Genomic DNA, 22,695 nt, shown 5'->3' on the forward strand with positions numbered 1-22,695 from the left:
GTTCTGTCTGTTTTGTCTTTCATAGGAAGAGTGGGAATTTACAGGCCATTGTGGAAAGTGTGACAGGATTCAGAGCTCCCTTGAGAGCCATCACTTAACTGCTTCTACATGACTTTTTAAGAGATGTGATACCATAGCTGGAATGGCTCATTGGTGGAAACACTGAGGGTTGTTTGTTTAAAGAGGCCCAGAAAGGACAGTTGTCAGGGAACTCGGTGTTCATAAGAGATACTAGGAAATAATTTGTGTGAATGATAAATGTTCCCCATTCCTGATGCACTGTCTGCTCTTGGGTTGAGAAAGTACATATTTTATGTATGTATTTTGTTTGGGGTTTGTGTCCGTCACTGCACGCAGGCTTTTCCTAATTGCCGTGAGCGGGAGTGCTTTCCACCTGCGGTGTGAGGGCTTCACGCTGCAGGTTCTTCTCTGGTTGTCGAGCACGGGCTTTCGGGCGCAGGCTCAGGAGCTGTGGCGCGTGGGCTCTGTTGGCCTGCGCCATGTGGACTCTTCCCAGACCAGAAATCAAACCTGTGTCCCCTGCATTAGCAGGCAGATTCCTATCCACTGCTCCACCAGGGGTGGAAAATATGTATTTGTTTCATTTCTACAGCCAAATGAGAGTACCTGCCTTCCTGGGACTGTTTTTCATTCTAGCAGCATCCTCTTAGCACTCATATTGCCATTAAAGTAAAAAAACGTGCTGTAGAAAAGCAGTCAGTCACAAAAGGGCAGATAACTGTATGCTTTCATTTATACGAGGTACCTGAAATAGATTCATAGAGATACAGAGTGCAAACGGTGGTTGCCAGGAGTTGTGGGAAGTAGAAAATGGGGGGCTAGTGTTTAAGGGGGACAGAGGTTCCATTTGAGATGATGAAAACAGTTCCATAGATGGATGGTTGTGACAGTTTCCTAACAGTGTGAATAGACTTAATGTCACTGAATTGTACATTGAAAAATAGCTAAAATGGCAAATTGTATGTTGTGTCTGTTTTAGTACAATTTTTAAAATGCAATTTAGGGACTTCCCTAGTGGTCCAGTGGTTAAGACTTCACCTTCCAACGCAGGGGGAGTGGGTTCTATCCCTGGGTGGGGAGCTAAGATCCCACATGCCCCTGGGCCAAAACACCAAAACATAAAGCAGAAGCAATATTATGAACAAATTCAATAAAGATTTTTAAAATGGTCCACATCAAAAAACGATCTTTAAAAAAATTTAAAAAACAAAATGTGATTTTTAAAGAAATTTGTTAGTGTGCATGTATGTTGCATGAAGGCAAATACTTTCTAGGTATTATCTTATTTAGTCTTCATAGCAGCTCAGTGAAGGAGGCACATTGTCATCTCCACAGATGAAGAGTCTTAGCACAGCCAGCAATGTCTCAAGTCTAGGGCCATGCAGAGGATAGCGATGTAAACAGAGATCATAGCCCAGTGGTTAGCCTGCTGCACGTGTGCACACGTGCACACCCACGCACATGCACGCTATGCACAGCTTCCTTTTTTTTCCTCCCCCAGATAATTGCACTCTAAGTGCTCAAGCAGTCAACTACTGTTGCTTTCATTTAGGAATAAGGATCCAAGTTCATGGGCTTCTCCTTGACATTTGAGCCTTGAAAGTCCTGTAGCAGGTAAGGCTGCCACCCTCCCCAACCCTCCAGGAGTCAACCAGGCCCTAAAGGCCTTTCCAGCAACAAAACCCAAGGCCAGTTGCATCCTGGCTTATTAGGCAGAATCCATGAAAATTACCTAACCAGCTTACTATAAAGATCATCTCAAAATTCACTTGTGTTTCAAAAAACCCTCTCTAAACAAGCCATTTTTAAAAACTTTTCATTTTGTGTTGGAGTGTAGCCAATTAACAATGTCGCAATAGTTTCAAGTGAACAGAGAAAGGGCTCAGCCATACATATACATGTATCCATTCTCCCCCAAACTCCCCTCTCATCCAGGTTGCCACAGAACATTGAGCAGAGTTCCATGTGCTATACCATAGGTCTTTATTTGTTATCTATTTTAAACAGAGCAGTGTGCACATGTCCATCCCAAACTCCCTAACTATCCCTTCCCCCTGGCAACCATAAGTTCGTTTTCTAGTTCTGTGAGTCTTTCTGTTTTGTAAGTTCATTCGTATAATTTCTTTTTAGATTCCAGATATGAAGGATACCATACAATATTTCTCCTTCTCTGTCTGACTGACTTCACTCAGAACGATACTCTCTAGATCCATCCTTGTTGCTGCAAATGGCATTATTTTGTTCTTTTTAACGGCTGAGTAATATTCCACTGACATATGCACCATGTCTTCTTTATCCATTCCTCTGTCAGTGGACATTTAGGTTACTTCCATGTCTTTAAACAAGCCACTTTTAATAACATAATTTTTTTTTCCTATCTTCTAGACGGGTCTATTGAACATGTTAAAAAAAATTAGCTGTTTTTTCCTCATCTTAATGTCCCAGCTACTTTTCAGGGGGAAAAAAAAAAAAAAACAGGCACACAGGCTCATTCCTATAAAGGAATAGATGTAAAAGCCAAATAAGGATATTTTCATAAAGAATGCATGTATACCTTTGTTTCTCTTCTTTTTTTCATTGCTAAAATCTGTATTTCTAACCAGATTTCATTTAAGGTGTTTTTTGGTTCATTTTTGTTTTGACTTGTTTCTTTTGCAATTACTGACTTTGAATCAGGTATATTCTATACCCCATCATTCTGTTGAATTACAGATTAGAAGACAATTCAGTGATAAAAGTTAGTTTTATAAAATTAGGAATAAGATGCTTAGATGAACTGAACTGAGTTAGAGATCTTTGCTGATTCTGCTAAGTATGCTAAGTTGCTTCAGTCGTGTCCAACTCTGTGTGACCCCATAGATGGCAGCCCACCAGGCTCCCCCGTCCCTGGGATTCTCCAGGCAAGAACACTGGAGTGGGTTGCCATTTCTTTCTCCAATGCATGAAAGTGAAAAGGGAAAGTGAAGTCGCTCAGTCGTGTCTGACTCTTAGCGACCCCCATGGACTGCAGCCCACCAGGCTCCTCCATCCATGGGATTCTCCAGGCAAGAGTACTGGAGTGGGGTGCCATTGCCTTCTCCTGCTACCTACTAATTGTTGCCTCTTAACATTTCTTTTCTCTTTTTGGCCACACTGTAGGATGAGGAATCTTAGTTCCCCAACCAGGAATCAAACCTGTGCCCCCTGCAGTGGGAGCATGGATTGTTAAGCACTGAACTGCCAAGGAAGTCCCATCTACCAGTATTTATTTTTAATAACTGAAAAACAACAAAGTATAATTTGTGACCCCATGGTGGACTGTACCCTGCACCAGGCTTCCTGTCTATGGGATTTTCTAGGCAAGAGTACTGGAGTGGGTTGCCATTTCCTTCTCCATACCAGTATTTTTTAACTGGGCAAGATGATGAAATTGAAGGCTACATTCAAAGATTTCGGTGTCTTTCAAAATCTTGCTGGGAACACAGGCTATTTCATTGTTCCCATTTTCTACCTTTTTCTTTCTACCATGGAAAACCAGATGGTCCATAGCAGCTGAGAGAAATCATTGCCAACCCAGCATATTTGCATAATTTTCTCTCTGCCCTTAATCTGGAACAAAGGAAACAAAATAACAGGCCACGATAATGAAGTAAATCAAGTTCTTAATTACAGAATTAGGAAACGTTTTAACAGTATTTAAGATTCCCTGCTCATGTTCCTTTCAAAGTCCTGGAGTCCCTTGTAAAATGTGATTTCCATTCCAAGGTTTTTCCTGGTGAGCTCATCAATTCAGCAAGGCAGAATGCTGACAGTTTTTCACAAACCTGAGAAAAATAATTATGACATTTAAGATACAGAAATAGACACGCAGAAGTTCAGATCCTCACCCTTCTTGATGCTTTCTCAAGGCCAGTTCAGTTTCTCCTAATAAGGCGTTTGACCTGCTTGCCAAGCTCTGACAGATGATATTTTTTTACAGGTCTGTTCTTTCAGTGTGTTCAGTACAAGGCCTGAGCTGAGCAGGCTAGATGAGCCTTATTCACTGAAGGGGAATTCAGCCTAAAAGGACATTTTAGCACCCAAGTCAACCGCATTAGATTTCATTCTTACTCTTCGGAAAGATAATGCCTCTTTATTTGGAATGCATGAGTTCCTTCCAGTGGCGAGAAGTGAGGTGACTTTTATACATCATGTCCCATTACAGGGCTCCTCTGTAGGGAAACAGGGAAAACATGGCATCTGGGGCTGTTAATTCTTAACCACACCAGTAGGATGTAATTGCTTTATCATAGGGGACCATGAAGATAGCACATGTCAACACCGTACGAATGCTCTTAGATTATGGAATCTGGTCAGTGACTCACATTATCGTGGACAAGTACTGAAATAGACAACAGTCGGATTGATAAATTGTGAAAGAGAAGCCAGTAACAGTCAGCAAATGATAAGCAAGTACATGACTTGAAAACATTCCTGGCGTTTCATTTATCAGAGCTCTTACTTGGGTATGCTCCCTGCTTGTTGCTTTGAAAGAGTTTCTCTTAATTATACTCGTCATTATTTTCTAAGTGAAAGTCACTCAGTCGAGTCCGACTCTTTGCAACCCATGGACTATACAATCCATGGGATTCTCCAGGCCACAATACTGGAGTAGGTAGCCTTTCCCTTCTCCAGGGGATCTTCCCAACCCAGGGATTGAACCAGGGTCTCCTGCATTGAAGGCAGATTCTTTACCAACTGAGCTATCAGGGAAGCCCAAGTATGTATTTAATCGACATATGAATGACAAGGGAAACCAAGGCTTAGTCACATCAGAAAGGAACCATTTCTTCATATCATTTCATAGCTATTTTTTTAAGGGAGGGTGTTTACAGGTAAGATTTAACAGCATTTGAAGTGATTGGCTAGTATACTGGATTTTCTCATCTACTGAGCAAAGAGAGGAACGTGTCCATTTGTATCAGTAAAATCTGTGAATGGAATATGAGAATGGGGGTATATTGTTTTCTTTTTTAAATTTTGTAATTTTAAAAATTTTATTGTTTATTTATTTGGCTGCATTGGGTCTTTAGTTGCATCATGCAGAAATCTCTCACTGGGCACAAGGACTGTCTAGTTTCAGCATGTGGGCTTATTTGCCCTGTGGCATGTGGTATATTAGTACCCTGACCAGTAATCAAACCCATGTCCCCTGCATTGCAAGGTGCATTCTTAACCACTGAACCATCAGAGAAGTCCGCCTGAGGGTGTATTTTGAATCTATCAAATGTAGGATGTCATCTCTAGTAAAGCTGTAAATTATAGTAATATATTTTAAAAAGGTTATTTTTCTTATTCGTGAAATGTTTTAAGATGTTCTGTAGCAGAAAAATGTGATCTGTTCAGTAAGAAAAAAATAAAGGGAAAAATCTTGTAATTTTTTTAGAGAAATATGATTCCTCAACAGTAATATGGCTGACACTTTGATTCTGGATGATCTTACATTTTAAAAATAGCGTTCGACTTCAAAAATTTTATGATTCTGTAGGAAATCTCTATTTTTATGTACTTAGAAAAATCTTTTGTTAGGGGCATGATGCTTCTCGGCTGTTCTTCTCTCAATAATTTTATGCTATGAACTGTGTAAGCAATTCTTTTCTTGACAGTTGACTGCTCTGTGTTGATTCAGTACTAGGTCCACATCAAAGTAAAATGAACCGCAAAGACATCGAAAACTAATTGAAGGGAAAAGAAAGCAAATGCTTCATGAGAGAGCATGTACTATTCCAGGGATTATGAACTATTGACATTTGTTTTTGAGAGTATGAATTTAGATTTCCAGTCTAGTCTTTAAAAAAATTCCCTTGTACTGCTCTGTGGGAGTTGATGGTTTTATGTTAATCATATCTATCTTAGACTGTCTGTTTAGTCTATTCACTGTGACAACAACCATTATCTATTTCTTTGCCCAAAGGCATGATCATGAAATATTACGAGCAAAGTTTTATTCCTACAGTAAACAATAAATCTACCCAGTCATTGGTCAAACTGTCAGTATTCCAGTTAATATTTTGAAAGCTTTTGCTATTTATTAATACCAGCAAGTGGTTGGTAGCTTGATGAGAACTTCATTAAGATTAAGGTAGAATTTATGTTTCTTTAGCCTTAATTAGATGAGTGACATTGAACACATTCCCCACTGTCTCTGACAGTCAGTTGCCTCCTCTTTGCAAGAAGCAATAATACGAGCCTTCTTGACCTCAAGAATCAAATATATATGAAAATCTTGAATATCAGTTCAGTTCAGTCGCTCAGTCGTGTCCGACTCTGCGAATATAGTAAAGCCCAAACTTCCTGCCTGGAAATTTGACCTCTCTTGGGAACAGTTCCTTTGATAAAGTCCCATGAGAACTTCCACTGTGCCTGGTCCCAACCCACAGCTCACCCTCCACCCCTTCTGCCCTCCACCACTTTAAAAAAAATAATTTTATTTATTTTTGGCTGCGCTGGATTTTTGTAGCTTTGCGCGGGCTTTCTCTAGTTGCAGGGAATAGAGGCGACTCTCTAGTTGTGATGGCGCAGGCTTCTCATTACAGTGGCTTCTCTTGTGAAGCACAAGCTCTAGAGCACATGGGCTTTGCAGCGCACATGCTCAATAGTTGCAGCTCCCGGACTCCAGAGCAGACTCAGCATTTGTGGCTCTTGGGCCTAGTTACTCCAAGGCATGTGGAACCATGTCTGACCAGGGATTGAACTCTTGTCCCCTGCATTGGCAGGCTGATTTTTATCCTCTGTGCCACCAGGAAGGTCCTCCCTCCACCACTTTACTATGCCCTTGAAGAGGCCAAAAAGCTGTTGAAAGAGTCCTAAGGAGATGAAAATGGCAATGCTGCCAAGACGGTTATAATGGGGCCTGAAGGGAGCAGAAGAGTATAAGTGAGCAGGCAGTTGTGTTGGGTGCTGCGCTTAGTTGCCCAGTCGTGTCCACTGTCGGCAATATTTGTATATTGCTGACACTGTTCATGTTTACTTGTTTGTTTTGCAATTAGGACCCTGGAGAAGAGGAGGCCATCTTTAGAACCGTCTCAGGACACAGTGGGGCCAAAGGCCCAAGAGCAGAAGAATGAATGGGGTACTTAGGAGAAGTAAGTGGACGCAAACAAGAGGAGAGCGCTTCTCTCATTCTGAACCTAAGTTGACTGTCTACATATTCTATGGTGGATTGGCAGGGGTTCAGAGAATGAAACCATAACACAACCCATTAGAACCCCGTGTGCTTTCTTTCTTCAGAAGTCACTTCTGAAGGGAAGATGTTACCGTGTGTCATGGTGCTTGACATGAGACTTCCAACACCTCATGGGAGTTTCCCGATTTTTGGGTTCTAGACAAAGGAATTCCCTTTTGTAAATCTTACTTGCAGCTTTTCATTTCTAGGCATGAGTCTCCTTAGAAAAGTCAGGAGTCATGTCCTCTTCAGTCGTGTCTGACTCTTAGAGATGCTGTGTGCTGTGTAGCCTACCAGGCTCCTCTGGCCATGGGTTTCTTCAGGCAAGCGTACTAGAGTGGATTGCTGCTTCCTTCTCCAGGGGATCTTCCTGACCCAGGGATTGTACCCACGTCTTGTATGTCTCCTGCGTTGGCAGATGCGTTCTTTACCACTAGTGCCACCTGGGAAACTTAGAAAAGTCATTAGATTTTATTTTAAGTTTTTAAAAACCAGAGTTTCCATATGTCACTCACCATTGGGTGTTAATTTTACATATAATTTGTTCTCGGGATAAGTGGTATCACACGAATGATTGAAAAAAATCCAGGCGACATTTATTCAACTGTGATTTAATTTCTTTTTATACTATGGCAGAGGCTCCGCTCAAGCCAAGCGCTCTAGTTATAATCAGAGTATCTGGTGTGAACCCCACTGATGAGGCTCCCTGAGTTTGATCTGATTTTTTTCTTTTTCCTGAAAAGAAATATTTAGGGGGGGTTCTTAATAACTCATTAAACCTCTGGCCACCTTTTCCTTTTTTTCACTTGTAGATTGTTTGGAGAGCTATTTTGCGGGCACAACCTATGACAAAAATTGCCAGTCCCCTTTAAGAAGCCACCTCCCCTGACCCCCAAAAGTAGATGTCAGTTTCAAATGATGTTTGGACATGATTACAACTCATGCTCTTCCTTTTTTTTTTTTAATTTTTTTTTAATTGAAGGATAATAGCTTTACAATGTTGTGTTGGTTTTTGCCATACAACAATGTGAATCAGCCATGCGTATACTTGCATCCCCTCCCTCTTGGATCTCTCTCCCACCCTCTACCATCCCACCTCATCACAGAGCACTGAGCTGAGCTCCTTGTGCTTTAGGTTTCAATGCTACTTCATATTCTTAAACTGGCGTGTGTTTTGGCCAAAACTCTTGAATTTTAAATGTTATTCTCTGAATTCTTTTGATGTGAAGATTGACTTTTATGCTTTCTGCCATTGTGAGTGGCACTTAAGAGCCCAGGGTTGTAAATCTGAGTCTCCAGCACAAAAGGCAAACTAAACTCTTCGGTATTCAAAGTGAGCCATCAGTTCTGGAACAGGGTCTAATGCTGGGAGTAACAGCATCCCAGGAGTGTGAAGTAGCACAATGCTATTGCAGGATAGGCACTCAGGAAAGATGTATTACTTAATAAATTGATAGTGAGTCAACACTGGAAGAATAAGGGAAAGAAAATTGAAATGTCTTTGACATCAGCTCTTCAAACAACCTCAGAAATAGGTGATTTTTTTTCCCTCTGTTGTATCGAGAAGGAAACTAAAGCTGAAAGACTTTGGTTTTTTAAACAAATATTTATTGTGTATTTATGATTAGTTATTTATCCCTAAGAGAGTCATGGGAAATGGGTCTGTATTTCCATTTTACAGATAGGGAAACTGAGGTGCAGAAGTTTTAAGTGATAGCTTTGGTATGGAGCTAAGATATGAAGGGGTAGGGCAGGACTCAAGGAAGCCAACTTCAGAGATCATCCCCTTGAACTACAAGGCATTTCAGGCATCCGGTTAGGGCCCTGCTGGGTACAGACCTAGCACATAACAAAACAAAGTTGTCAGATTTCAAAACCCACCTTGTTTCCACTTTCCTTGTTGAAAACCCAGTGAATTCTCTACTGTTTGTAATAAGGAGCCATGAATGGCTTCTAAGCATCAAAGCCAACGGCTGTTGTCCACCATTCTCACACCTCTTAATCTTCTTTTTCAGCCTCAAGCTCATTCTCTTTCATCAGGTTCTGTTTTTTCTTGCCTTCTCCTTCTCTGAGAATGACTTCTCTCTCTTGGCTGGCTTTTCCCCTGTGGACGTAAAAAGTATTCATGACCGAAAAGTTGAGAGTTATGTTTCACTCGGTGGTAATTTTTAGAACTTCAAGCCGGAGAGACAACATTTTAAGTAACCCTGAGAGAACTACTCCCAGGAAGTAAGGGGAAGGAACCACGTAAGTTTTGCAACAAAGCGCAGATAGTTGGAACATCAAAAAAACATCAAAAGAACATCAAAAGATTATTGTTACTTAAAGAAAACCACATATCCTAAGTTAAGGAATTTAGCACATTTCTGTGCCTGGGAAATGAAATTAAAAGATGCTTCCTCCTTGAAAGAAAAGCTACGATGAACCTAGACAGCATATCAAAAAGCAGAGACATCACTTTGCCAACAAAGATCCATATAGTCAAAGCTATGGTTTTTCCAGTAGTCATGGATGTGAAAGTTGGACAATCAAGAAGGCTGAACATCGAAGAATTCACATAGTTTTCAAACTGCAGTGTTGGAGAAGACTCTTGAGAGTCCGTTAGACAGCAGGGAGATCAAACCAGTCAGTCTTAAAGGAAATGAACCCTGAATAGAAAGGACTGATGCTGAAGCTCCAATACTTTGGCCACCTGATGCAAAGAGACAACTCATTGGAAAAGACCCTGACACTGGGAAAGATTAAAGGCTGGAGGAGGGGACGACAGAGGATGAGATGGTTGGATGGCATCACCGTCTCAATAGATATGAGTTGGAGCAAACTCTGAGAGATAGTGAAGTACAGGGAAGCCTGGCATGCTGCAATCCATGGGGTCACAAAGAGTCGTATACGACTGCAACAAGGAGTGGGAAAATGCAGGAGTCTAGGCTGGCTGAAATCATTCCTTTGATGTGCACCTCAGCTGTCTGGGGCCAGTATCTTGTGTTTTTACATCCTGAGTTCCCTCAGGACTCACTGTAGGGAGTGGCTGCAGTCTGATGGCGGCTAGATGGCTGGTATTCTTTTCCTTCCTGAGTTTCCTGAGGTTCACCGGCTCTCGTTGGAGGACTATAATTCCTGATGTCTATGACGTTGTTTACTGATAAATGGCAGGAAATACTCCATTTCTCACCCCACATCTACTAAAAGTGAGTGCTGTCTGTCTCTTGTACTCCATGGATTCAGCCATCACCTTTACATAGCCAACCTTGAATAAAATTAAAAAAAAAAAAAAATCCAGTCGTATAAGTGCATTGGCTTGTTCCGCATCTCTCCATGGTTGCTCCGCCACTGCTAGCATGCTTGAAGTGAAATTCTTAATTGTTCTTTTCCAGTAACCTCCCCTGAGTGCAAGAAGCATAAACTTAGGAACCATCCCAAACCAATGCAATTTCTAACATCTGTATTATTGTCATCGCATATTTATACAAGTCTAGGTCAGCTTCATTAATAGTGAATGGTCAGTCTGTCTGATTGATGGTTGTTCACCTAATGATTTAAGTCACTTTTAAGTGTTGCTTTCAATATCCATCCAGTTATCCTTTTCTTTTTAGCCATCTTTTTTACTTGGAAGGACTTAAAGATGTTTGTTTAAAAAAAAAAATTTCAGCTCAATTTGTATTTCAGAATAGTAATGATCCATTTAGCACTGTGGGTATTTTTGTCTTGAACAACTACTTAAAAGATGTTTATCTGAAGACCTTTTCTTCCAAATGTTCTGTTTGTAGTAATAAATACTTGTAAAATTCTTCAAACTTTGATTAGTGTTATCTAATTATTCCTTTATATTGTGTAATGACTGTTTCCTCCTGGTTTCTTTTCCTGTAAGTGATTATATGAAGGTTCACTTTAGATCCTTAACACAGAAGTACCCTAAGGGGAATTGATTTTAAATTCTTTTTTAATTTTTTAAATTAATTTTTATTGAATTATAGTTGCTTTTCAGTGTTCTGTTGTACAGCAAAGTATATTGGCTATACGTTTATTTATATGAACTCTTTTTTGGATTTCCTTCCCAGATAGGTCGCCGCAGAGTGCTGAGTAGAGTTCCTTGTGCTATACAGTAGGTTCTCATTAGTTATATATTTTATACATAGTATCAAGAGTGTATATATGTTAATCCTAATCCCCCAATTCATCTCCCCCCCACCTTCCTCCCCTTGGCATCCATACATTTTTGATACAGGCACTGTGGAGGACAGTGTGGAAGTTCCTTAGAAAACTAAAAATAGAACTATCATATGACCCAGCAGTCCTACTCCTGGGCATATACCCAGAGAAAACCATGATTCAAAAAGATACATGCACCCCAGTGTTCACTGCAGCACTGTTTATAATAGACAAGGCATAGAAGAAGCCAAAATCCTTTTTTTAAATTGAGATACAGTTGACATATAACTTGACATTAGTTTCAAGTATACAGCATAACAATTACATACAAATATATTATGAAATTTGGAAAACTCAGCAGTGGCCACAGGACTGGAAAAGGTCAGTTTTCATTGCAATCCCAAAGAAAGGCAATGCCAAAGGATGCTCAAACTACTGCACAATTGCACTCATCTCACACGCTAGTAAAGTAATGCTCAGACTTCTCCAAGCCAGGCTTCAGCAATACATCAACCGTTAACTTCCAGATGTTCAAGCTGGTTTTAGAAAAGGCACAAGAACCAGAGATCTAATTGCCAACATCTGCTGGATCATGGAAAAAGCAAGAGAGTTCCAGAAAAACATCTATTTCTGCTTTCTTGACTATGCCAAAGCCTTTGACTGTGTGGATCACAATAAACTGTGGAAAATTCTGAAAGAGATGGGAATATCAAACCACCTGACCTGCCTCTTGAGAAATCTGTATGCAGGTCAGGAAGCAACAGTTAGAAATGGATATGGAACAACAGACTGGTTCCAAATAGGAAAAGGAGTATGTCAAGGCTATATACTGTCACCCTGCTTATTTAACTTATATGCAGAGTATGTCATGAGAAACGCTGGGCTGGATGAAGCACAAGCTGGAATCAAGATTGCCAGGAGAAATATCAATAACCTCAGATATGCAGATAACACCACCCTTATGGCAGAAAGTGAAGAGGAACTAAAAGCCTCTTGATGAAAGTGAAAGAGGAGAGCAAAAAAGTTGGCTTAAAGCTCAACATTTAGAAAAGGAAGATCATGGCATCTGGTCCCATCACTTCATGGGAAATAGATGGGGAAACAGTGGAAACTGTCAGACTTTATGTTTTGGGGATCCAAAATCACTGCAGATGATGACTGCAGCCATGAAATTAAAAGATGCTTACTCCTTGGAAGAAAAGTTATGACCAACCTAGATAGCATATTGAAAAGCAGAGACATTACTTTGCCAACAAAGGTCCATCTAGTTAAGGCTATGGTTTTTCCGGTGGTAATGTATGGATGTGAGTGTTGAACTGTGAAGAAAGCTGAGTGCCAAAGAATTGATGCTTTTGAACTGTGATGTAGGAGAAGACTATTGAGAGTCCCTTGGACTGCAAGGAGATCCAACCAGTCCATCCTAAAGGAGATCAGTCCTGGGATTTCTTTGGAAGGACTGATGCTAAAGCTGAAACTCTAGTACTTTGGCCACCTCATGCGAAGAGTTGACTCACTGGAAAAGACTCTGATGCTGGGTGGGATTGAGGGCAGGAGGAGAAGGGGACGACAGAGGATGAGATGGCTGGATGGCATCACTGACTCGATGAACATGAGTTTGAGTGAACTCTGGGAGTTGTTGATGGATACAGAGGCCTGGCATGCTGCAGTTAATGGGGTCTCAAAGAGTCAGACACGAATGAGCGACTGAACTGAAGTAATATTATGAAATGACTACCAAGATAAGTCTAGTTAACATCCATCACCACACATAGTAACAATTTTTTTCCTTGTGATGAGAATTTTTAAGATCTACTTTTAAGAACTTTTAAGATCAATAGGTGAAGACATGGGTGAAGGTGATCAAAACTTCGACTTATAACGTATCTAAATCCTAGGGATGTAATGTACATCATGATAACTAGAGTTAATCACACTGCATTGTATATTTGAAAATTGCTAAGCAAATAGATCTTAAAATCCTTTAAATGGAATAAACAAAAATAATAACCTGTGAGATAATAGATTTTAAAGTCCATAAAAATAATCCACAAAAATATTGCTATAGTGTGTAGCATTGTTAAATGTTGCTAAAATACAGCTAATAAGAGCGAAATCCTCAGCAAACTCTTCATAAATGAATTCATAAATTAGGTGCTGATTGGTTTTGCCAGTGAAGAAAAGGCTGCTGGTCTGAGTTGACCACTTATCCCGTTTCTTGTTCACATTTACATAGCGCTCCTCACCTCCGTCTGGTTGATTGATTGACTGAGTGATTGGTTACTACCTAGCAAGTCTACTCACTTAGGAATATCTTGTACCTAGTTCTGTTGATCAGCCAAGCTTGGACTCTCCACCTACAGGCAGGCTGGCCCCTTGATCACAGCCCGGCTAAGGGGAGCTGGGCTGTTGCATCAGCCAGGCATTGTGCTCCTCGGAAGGAAATCAGCAGTGTGGACATCACCCAGCGCCCCCTGCTGCTGATTACAGCTAAGGATAAAGAATTTATTTATGTTACAAATTTTACCTAGATGTTGATTCTATGAGAGGTTAGTGCTAGGCTTCGTTCAGTGTTCCAAGGCTTTTTGGCTCTTGGTGCGATATTAAAGGAAGGAAAATTCCAATACAAATTTCCAGTTAAAAAAAGGCAAGATACATATGTGTATATATATATATATATATATATGATGCCAATAACCCTAGCTCTCTTCTTAGGCCTGGCTCAAATCCTTTTCCTTCTTGAGATCTTCTCTGTTCCCCATGAAGGCCCATCTTCTGATGCTGAGTTCTGCCTGTCCGGCTAGTCATTTGCTGACATGTTTCCATCTCAGATTGTCAATAGTGTGTTATCTCTGAAGCCTATATATGAGCCTGAGTACCACTAGTACTATTAATAGTAAGTACTAGTCAGACAGTGTTTAAGAGCATCCTTTTTAAAAAGGTATAACTAAACAGGCAGCATGATATGGTAGCTCAAATATCTGAACTAGAAAGTCTGAATTCGTATCCTTGTTTTATATACTCCTACTACCTATGCGACTTTGGCTATGCTACCTAAAACTTCTGAATATCAGTACCGTTTTTTTTTTTTTTTTTTTTTCTGGAATAATAGGCATAATAATACCAACAAAAACATTTGGTTTAAGAGCAAGGAAACAGTTTTGGGGACGCACATTCTATATCATAAGCTGCTGTAAAATATTAATTAATAAAAACATTTAGTAATGCTGTTTGAAATAAAGTGGCCTTCAATGCAGTTAATTCTGCTTTCTCTTGTCTTTCTTTCAGCATCCTCAGCCTAATTTTTCCTCTCCTACTGCTCTACATACTGTTACCTGTGACCCACATCTTTTTCCCTGGTGTCTGCCTGTTTTTATTGCTTCCTCTCTCTCTCTCCCTTCTTTTCCGGTTTGCCTCTTCCTGTCAAATCCCATTTCTCATGCAGCTTTCTTCTTCCTTTGCCTCCTCCTCCATGTCGTCTGCTTCCTCCTGCCCTCTCCTTCCTCTCCCTCCCTTCCTCCTTCCTCTCCCTCCCTTCCTCCTCCCTCTCCCCCATCCTCCTCCCTTCTCCCCCATCCTCCTCCCTTCTCCCTCTCCTTCTTCTTCCTCCTCTTCTTTTTCAGCTTTCTTTCTTGTTCTTCTGTCTAATAAGGTTTAAAATTGACCAGAGATAAAAGAATTTGAGTAAATTCTAGTTCAAATCAGTTCAGCCGCTCAGTCGTGTCCGACTCTTTGTAACCCCATGGACTGCAGCATGCCAAGCTTCCCTGTCCATTACCAACTCCTAGAGTTTGCTCAAACTCATGTTCATCGAGTCAGTGATGCCATCCAACCATCTCACCCTCTGTCGTCCCCTTCTCTTCCTGCCTTCAATCTTTCCCAGCATCAGGGTCTTTTCTAATCAATCAGTTGTTCACATCAGGTGGCCAAAGTATCGGAGCTTCATCTTCAGCAGAAATCCAAAAGTCTATACAATTTGTGTTGGTTTTTATGATAGCATTTTAGGCAAGTGCTATTTTATTGGTATGCACAGAATCTTGGAAGGTTAGATGTGACAGGAGGGAGATAACTTCAAATCCAATCTGCTTGGTGGTTTAAAAATGAAAGCAAATGTCCAGAGAGTTAAGTGACTTGACCTGGATCCCAAAGTCAATTACCGACTGTGTTGATAGTTAAGACTGTTTCGGGTGTTAGAGGACTCTTGTTTCTTTTCACTTCTGCTAGCGGCTGTATTGTGTTTCCCTTTTTAGAGTTTAGTTAAGGACATTATCTAGGGGTTTGTTTGTTCCCAGCAAGCAATCTAGCTGATTGACTTTGAGGAAGTTACTTAACCTTTGTGGCCTTCAGATTCTCATCAGAGAATGAGAGGACCAACTACTCTTCCAGCATCTTTATAACTCTCGAGTTTCCTCCATCATATTTAAGAGCTTTGTGGCGGCCAGTTGTTTACTAGTACAAGGTGACTTGGGTTCTTGTATGCAATATGCCCTTGTGTTTCTTTCCCGGCGCCACCCAAGGTGGAACTTCTTTTGCAGCATTACTGTATTTCAGTCTGTACAACCAGTTACCCTTGTCCAGTATTTGGCTAAATTATTTCTAATTAAAACAGGACAGTTTCCTTGGCGGAAATCCTGTCCTTGTACTACAAGGATGCTTGGCAAGATGTTTGTTATCATTTTTCAAAAAACTGTAGGAAAGAAAGTGAAATATTTTTTTTGGATCACAATGTTGCAACAGAACAATGTGACATTTGTTATTACCTCTGAAAATGGACAGAGGAGCCACATTTTTCTTCATTTAAGGACCAGTGTAGTATTAATCATTCATGGGTTTCTTTGTAAACCTTCCCACACAAATTATTCGTAATTTGAAGTAAATGCAGATGGAGAAAGAAAAGAAATGTAAAGAAGTATCTTTGTTGAGATAAGAATGATAAGAATATATTAGGTAATTTGTGCAGGATATAAAATTCAGTAAGTTACCAAGTCCTTTAATTTTACCCAAACTAACACTCAAATTGCCTTTAAATTCCTAGGAAATCTTTCTGTTTCTTTAAATAACTGGGAAATTCATCTTTCTTAGTACATTCTTACTATAATTTTTTAAGATTTATTATTTATTTGTTTTCGGCTGTGCTGGGTCTTCGTTGCTACACTTGGGCTTTCTCTAATTGCAGTGGGCAGGCGCTACTCTTCCTTGCAGTGCATGGCGTTCTCATTGTGATGGCTTCTCTTGTTGTGGGGCACGGGCTCTAGGCTGTAAGAGCTTCAGTAGTTGCAGCACGTGGGCTCAGTAGTTGGGGCACAGGGTCTTAGTTGCTCCATGGCATGTGGAATCCTCCCAGACCAGGGATTTAACCCATGTCCCCTGCATTGGCAGGTGAATTCTTAACCACTAGACTACCAGGGAAGCCCGATAATGTTTTGTAATTATTATAATCCTTCCTAGGCCTCCATGAAATGGCTGGGGCATGTAATCAAGCCACTTAACAGAAATATAAATGAGTGTCACCTGGCCCAGCATTCGCTTTCATCTCTTTGCTTTTAGGAATCAATGGCTATAGGACATCAAAAGCTGATTTTGTTTAGTTGTGGAATTTTCACTCAATTTTCCAGACCATCATTTCCTGAAAAGTGAAAGTCACTCAGTCATGTCTGACTCTTTGTGACCCCATGGACTATATAGTCCATGAAATTGTCCAGGCCAGAATACTGGAGTGGGTAGCCTTTCCCTTCTCGGAGATCTTCTCAACCCAGGGATCGAACCCAGGTCTCTCGCATTGCAGGTGGATTCTTTACCAGCTAAGCCACCAGGGAAGCCCCATCATTTTCTGAAGTGCTTGCAAATAGTCCGTTTTTTGGCTTTTGGTGTCTGAGAGCCTATTTTAAGAGCACTGCCAAGCACAGTAAACTAATAGCACTGTATTCCAGCTGTGGAAACAGTATCACTGTAGTAATGTACCCTAGCTTCCTGGAAAAGGGCTTCTTTGTGGCCATGGTGTGTATGAAACATGTACCATGATGGCAGTGAACATTCTCATGTGGTAAGAAAGTGTTCTCCATCTCATTGACATCTAGCATTTTTCATCAGTTTGGTTTTATTTTTCTCAATCATTTCAGAATTTGTTTTTAACCTTTTCTCCCAAGTGCTTGATGTCATTACAGTAATACAAAACAAATAGCCTGTATCCAAGGGACTAGCACAAATGTTGAAACAGTTCAGAACAAAGTTTGAAATTAACAAATGTAATTTCTAATTTTAGTATCCAATGTACTTGAGATTATTTTTGTACTTGAACTTGGATTTGAAATGCTTATCAATATCTTACCATGTCTTTTAAAAAAGTCTTTTAAAAAGTCCTTGTAAGGCAATTTAGATTCTTTAAAAAAAAAAAAAGATCTCAATTCCCTGGTAAAAATATATGTTAAATATAATTGACAGTAATTGAATTGAGAGATTTATATGTAATAAAACTTTGGGTAATTTTTTAAATTGTTTTGTATTGGTGTATAGTTCACAGCAAAGTGCTTCAGTTATACACATATCCATGCTGTGTGTACTCAGTCATTCGGTCGTGTCTGACTCTTTGTGACCCCGTGGACTGCAGCCCTCCAGGCCACTCTGTCATGGAATTTTCCAGGCAAGAATACTAAAGTGGGTTTCCATTTCCTTCTCTAGGGGATTTTCCTGACCCGAGGATCCAACCCATGTCTCCTGCATTGGCAGGCAAATTCTTTACCGCTGACATATAGCTATATATCTATTGTTTTGCAGATTCTCTTCCATTACACGTTATTACCAGGTATTGGGTGGAGTTCCCTGTGCTGTACTATCGGTCCTTATTGGTTATGTGTTTTAATTTATCCCTCCCCCACCACCCTAGGGTAGGTAATCATAAGTTTGTTTTCTAAGTCTGTGAGTCTGTTACTGTTTTGAAATTAGTCCATTTATAACATTTTTTTTAGATTTCTTTGGGTCATTTATAAGTATTAGTAAAATCTCACCTTAAGAAATGCTTTTTTAAAAACATCAAAAATGTGTATTTGATTTAAGAATATGTATGCACACACATATGCATATTACGATATCACATGTTCTCAACCATAAAATATGTAAAAGTTCACATTAATCTATACATAGTGAATATAAGAAAAGTGAATGTTTCTTATATGCAAATAAAACTGAAGCTAAACTTTGAGTTATAGACACATTTTTGAAATTGTAGAAAGGTATTTTAAACCATATATTACTTTGAAATATTTTATCGTTCAATTCAAATTCCATAATTACATCTCTAGTTCCTTAATATCTTGATGGATTGAGATGATAATTGACTCTAATTTTAGACAAATGTATAAGTTTGACAGTTTAACTGTCAAGAAATAGCCCTGTATGAAAGAATGACTTTCGGCTTTCTGGTTATAGTCTACTGAAAACCAAATTCCCTTGTAGATTTGTGTAGGAGCACAATAGAGGGAGGTAATTTCAATTCTTGTCAGATAGCAAAAATCTCCTGCAAAGCAACTTGATTCTAAACAGAGTAAGTTGAAATCACACAGTTTTCTATTTCATGGGATTTCCTCATTCTGTCCCTCAGAATGGTATTCTTACACTGTTTCAAAATGAGAGTTGAAGATTTTCATTAGAAATTTCAAAATGATCTTCTCTGGAATGGCCATTATTTTAACAGTAAAAATTATGTATATTACAAATTACAATAAATAGGAAGTGATAATAAATAATAAAAGTTATTTTGTCTCTTGTTCCTTGCTGTCAGGTCACCGTCATAATAAGCAAACATTTTTTTTTGAAAGACTGGTCTGTGACTCCATTAGAATATTTCCAGGAATTTAAAGTGGTTGTGGGGTTAAAAGTTTTCAGAATGACACATATAAAACGCCTACTAAATAAATAATACAGAATTGCATCCAGTATTGAAATCTTACTTTCTGTTGTCATTATCTCCATTGCATGTGGCTGAGGCAGAATTTTCAAACTATCTAAGAGTTACACATAAGCATGTGCTGTCAAACAGGAAAACGGATTGACCAGAAATTTTGTTCAGATTTTTCGGTAAGATGCTGCAGAAAAACCTGAACAAACTTTTGGCCAACCCAGTATCTTGAGGAATGATGTTAACATTTTAAACAAAGCATTCCTGACAATGAGTTCCAGGTTTTCATTATTTTTCTGATAAAGAATATAAACCAATACAGGAATTACTTCCTAGAATATACCCCAAAAAAGTATTTTAGGAATACAAACATTGATGAATTACCCCCATAAAATACACACCTGTTGTATATGATTATGCACAGAAGCCAGTTTTTTCATGAATAATTTGCATCATTTTACATAATTTTTGCATAATTTAAGAAACCATATGCTCTATTATGAAGAAGAAAGTATTTAAAGTCTGCAATCGTGTTAAACAGTTACAGTATGAGTCACTTTATATTTTTTCTAAGTGCTGCTCTAAGTGTGACAACAGAAACTTAAAGGATGTGATGCTCATTTGAAGTATGCTATTAATTTAAAGCCGTAAATTCTTTAACTTAGGCCATTTTGGTGATTGTGACCAAATTTGGAACATTTTTTGTGTGAAGTATTGAAATGTTTTTAAGAACCTGAAAACTGTCTCAGAATATTAATTGACATCTGGGAATTCAGTGTGTGTGTTCTATAAGGTGAGATCTACATAACTTGTTTCAAAAATTGACCCTGATAATTTTTCTAGGTTTTATAACTCGCCAGAACTGGTTAATTTTACTAAACTTCATAAAGAACAGTTATATACATGTTTTAAAAGAATTTTTTTCAATTTAATTCCAAAGTCCATCTTCTGCTTTTCTCTCTTGAATCAAATATTCTATCTGTGCCACTATTTTTTGAAGATTAGTCATTATGATTGAAGATGTTTTCTACTTTACTGTTGCACAGGAAGCAATAGTCTAAACTTTGATGTTTTTAATGTATCCATACCAGAATTTTTATTTTTGTGAGGAAGTGATATTGCCATTTTCCTTTAAGATTATTGATATAGTTTTATTTTTTAATATTTGTTTTATATTGGAGTATAGTTGATTTACAATGTTGTGTTAGTTTCAGTTATCCACCAAAGTGATCCGGTTATACATACACTGTATTTATTCTTTTTAAAATTCTTTTCTCATGTAGGTTGTTACAGAATACTCAGTTTTCTATACTATAAAGTAGGTCCTTGTTGATTATCTATTTTACATATAGTAGTTTGTATAATTAATTCCAGATTCCCAAATGTTATTTTATTTTTAATAAGAGCCCTATGCTAATAAGAAATATATTTAAAATGCTCCATTTGAGAAGACTACCTGATTTAAGAAGGTATATTTCCTTGTTGTCTTGAAAGAGGTTGGAACTGGGGCCAATAGTGGAAGTTGGAAGAAGGGAGAAAGTGTGTTGCTTTTCAGTTTAAAAAATAGTAAGTGAACCCACTAAGAAATAAGCCACCAACTTCGCATCTCTAGAAGTATTGTATCCTGCTTTGGTCACTCCCTAGCCAGTGCTGTTCAGTAGAACTTTTCCTCACAGTGAAAATTTTCTGTGTTGTTGCTGTTCAATATGGCATCCTGGACATGACTTTGAGCAGACTCCGGCAGATGGAGAACAGAGGAGGCTGGCATGCTGCAGTCCGTGGGGTCGCAACAAGTCAGACACGACTTAGCAACTGAGCAATGACAATATGGCAGCTACTAACCATGAGTGACTGTTGAGTACTTGAAATGTGGTGACTGAAAAATTGAATTTGTGATTAAATCTGAATGGCTTCTACTAGGACATCCTTGGCAATCCAGTTAGGACTTCATGCTCCCAATGCCGAATGCCTAGGTTGAATTCCTGGTCAAAGAACTAGATCTGCATGCCCCAACTCGAGATACTTCATACTGCCACTAAGACCCAGATAGACAGACAGACAGACAGATGACTCCTTTCTACTCACACTGTGCTCCACAGACCAGGAGTTCCAGCATCGCGTCCGAGCTTGTTGGGAACGCAGAATCCCAGGTCCCACCCTAAACCTACTGAAACAGAATCCATATTCTAGTGAGATTTCTCAGGTGATTCTTCAGGTCATTACCATTTTGCAGAGCTGGTCTGAAAGGCATTCTTACATAGACTCAGTGGTTAGATGAGATGAGTGTTCATTTCACTCAAGTCTGCAATTCTTTCCTTTCAGAGAAGTTAATTTTTGAGATTGGAAGAGAGGTTAAGAGCATAGACTTTGAGGTTAGACAAGGAGTTGAAACTCAGCTATTCTACTCGTTGGCTTTGAGTGATTTTGGATAAATCAATCTGTCAAAGCCTCAGCTCCCCTTCTGTCAGATGGGGGTGCTCATGAAATGGTACCTGTCCAGCTACCATGAAGGTGAACTGACATAATGTTAGTAAAGTGTTTACAGGGTAAACCATCAATAAAGGATTTTTTTCCTTTTATCTTATTTATTTTTGGCTGTGCTTGGTCTTTGTTGCTATGCGCAGGCTTTCTCTACTTGCGGTGAGCAGGGTCTGCTCTTTGTTGCCATGCGTGGGCTTCTCATTGTGCTGGCTTCTCTGGTAAAGCACAGGCCCTAGCGTGTGTGGGCACAGTAGTTGTGGCACTCAGGCTTAGCTGCTCCATGGCATGTGGGATCTTCCAGGACTGGGATCGAACCTGTGTCCCCTGCATTGGCACTCTGATTCTCAACCACTGTACCACCAGAAAAGCCCTAAAGGTTGGTTTTAACCCCTATTGTTGTTAATGCAAATTACATAACCCCTATTATTGTTAATGCATATCACATGCCTTTCAAAGTAAGATAAGCAGACTAAACTTAGCAGGCCTAGATGATTGGATATATCTTTCTTCCAAATCACAATTAGCTTTGCAAAGTCTCAAACGATGGTTACCTGTCTTAAAGAAAAGAAGATCTGAAGTCTTCTGGTGTGATTTTTTTCACATATTTTATATTTAGCATTAAAGTGAGAAATAGTGACCCAGCCTCTTGGAACCATCAAAGGATCCTTAAACTGGCGATCAGAGAGCAAAGCAATCACTTCTTCATTCCTTTAAAATTCCTCTTTGCCTTCCTATGGTAGAGATTATGGAATCCCTCCCCCCAAAAAATGTCTTAAAAGTTCTGCCCCCTTCTATTACTCATGGCTGGGGCCACAGCAAAGTAAATTCTGCCGTCCTGGTTGCACAGTGTGGAGGGATATGTCTGGCAGGCCTCCTTGGGAGTACAGCCAGAATTTCCTTTTCAGCAAATTCTGTTTCAAAAAGAATGAACCCAGGGTGAGCTCAAGCTATTAGTCACAAGTTTTCATCT

The 22,695-nt window shown here is 39.4% G+C and overlaps 1 protein-coding gene across 7 annotated transcripts in view; it reads left to right on the forward strand.

Annotated features, from left to right (window-relative positions):
- Positions 1–22,695, forward strand: part of CACNB2 (calcium voltage-gated channel auxiliary subunit beta 2) — a 411,167-nt gene that overhangs the window by 223,893 nt on the left and 164,579 nt on the right. Inside the window, exon 2 of one of the 7 annotated variants that reach the window (XM_042230596.2) lies at positions 7,029–7,124. The exons of the other annotated variants lie outside the window; for them this stretch is intronic. Within the exon in view, the coding sequence (XP_042086530.1) occupies positions 7,107–7,124 (18 nt within the window). The 5' untranslated portion in view covers positions 7,029–7,106. The remainder of the gene's footprint in view (positions 1–7,028; positions 7,125–22,695) is intronic. 7 annotated transcript variants of the gene reach the window in all.

Source organism: Ovis aries, chromosome 13 (assembly GCF_016772045.2).
Source record: "Ovis aries strain OAR_USU_Benz2616 breed Rambouillet chromosome 13, ARS-UI_Ramb_v3.0, whole genome shotgun sequence".
In the NCBI taxonomy this organism is placed as follows: Eukaryota; Metazoa; Chordata; class Mammalia; order Artiodactyla; family Bovidae; genus Ovis; species Ovis aries.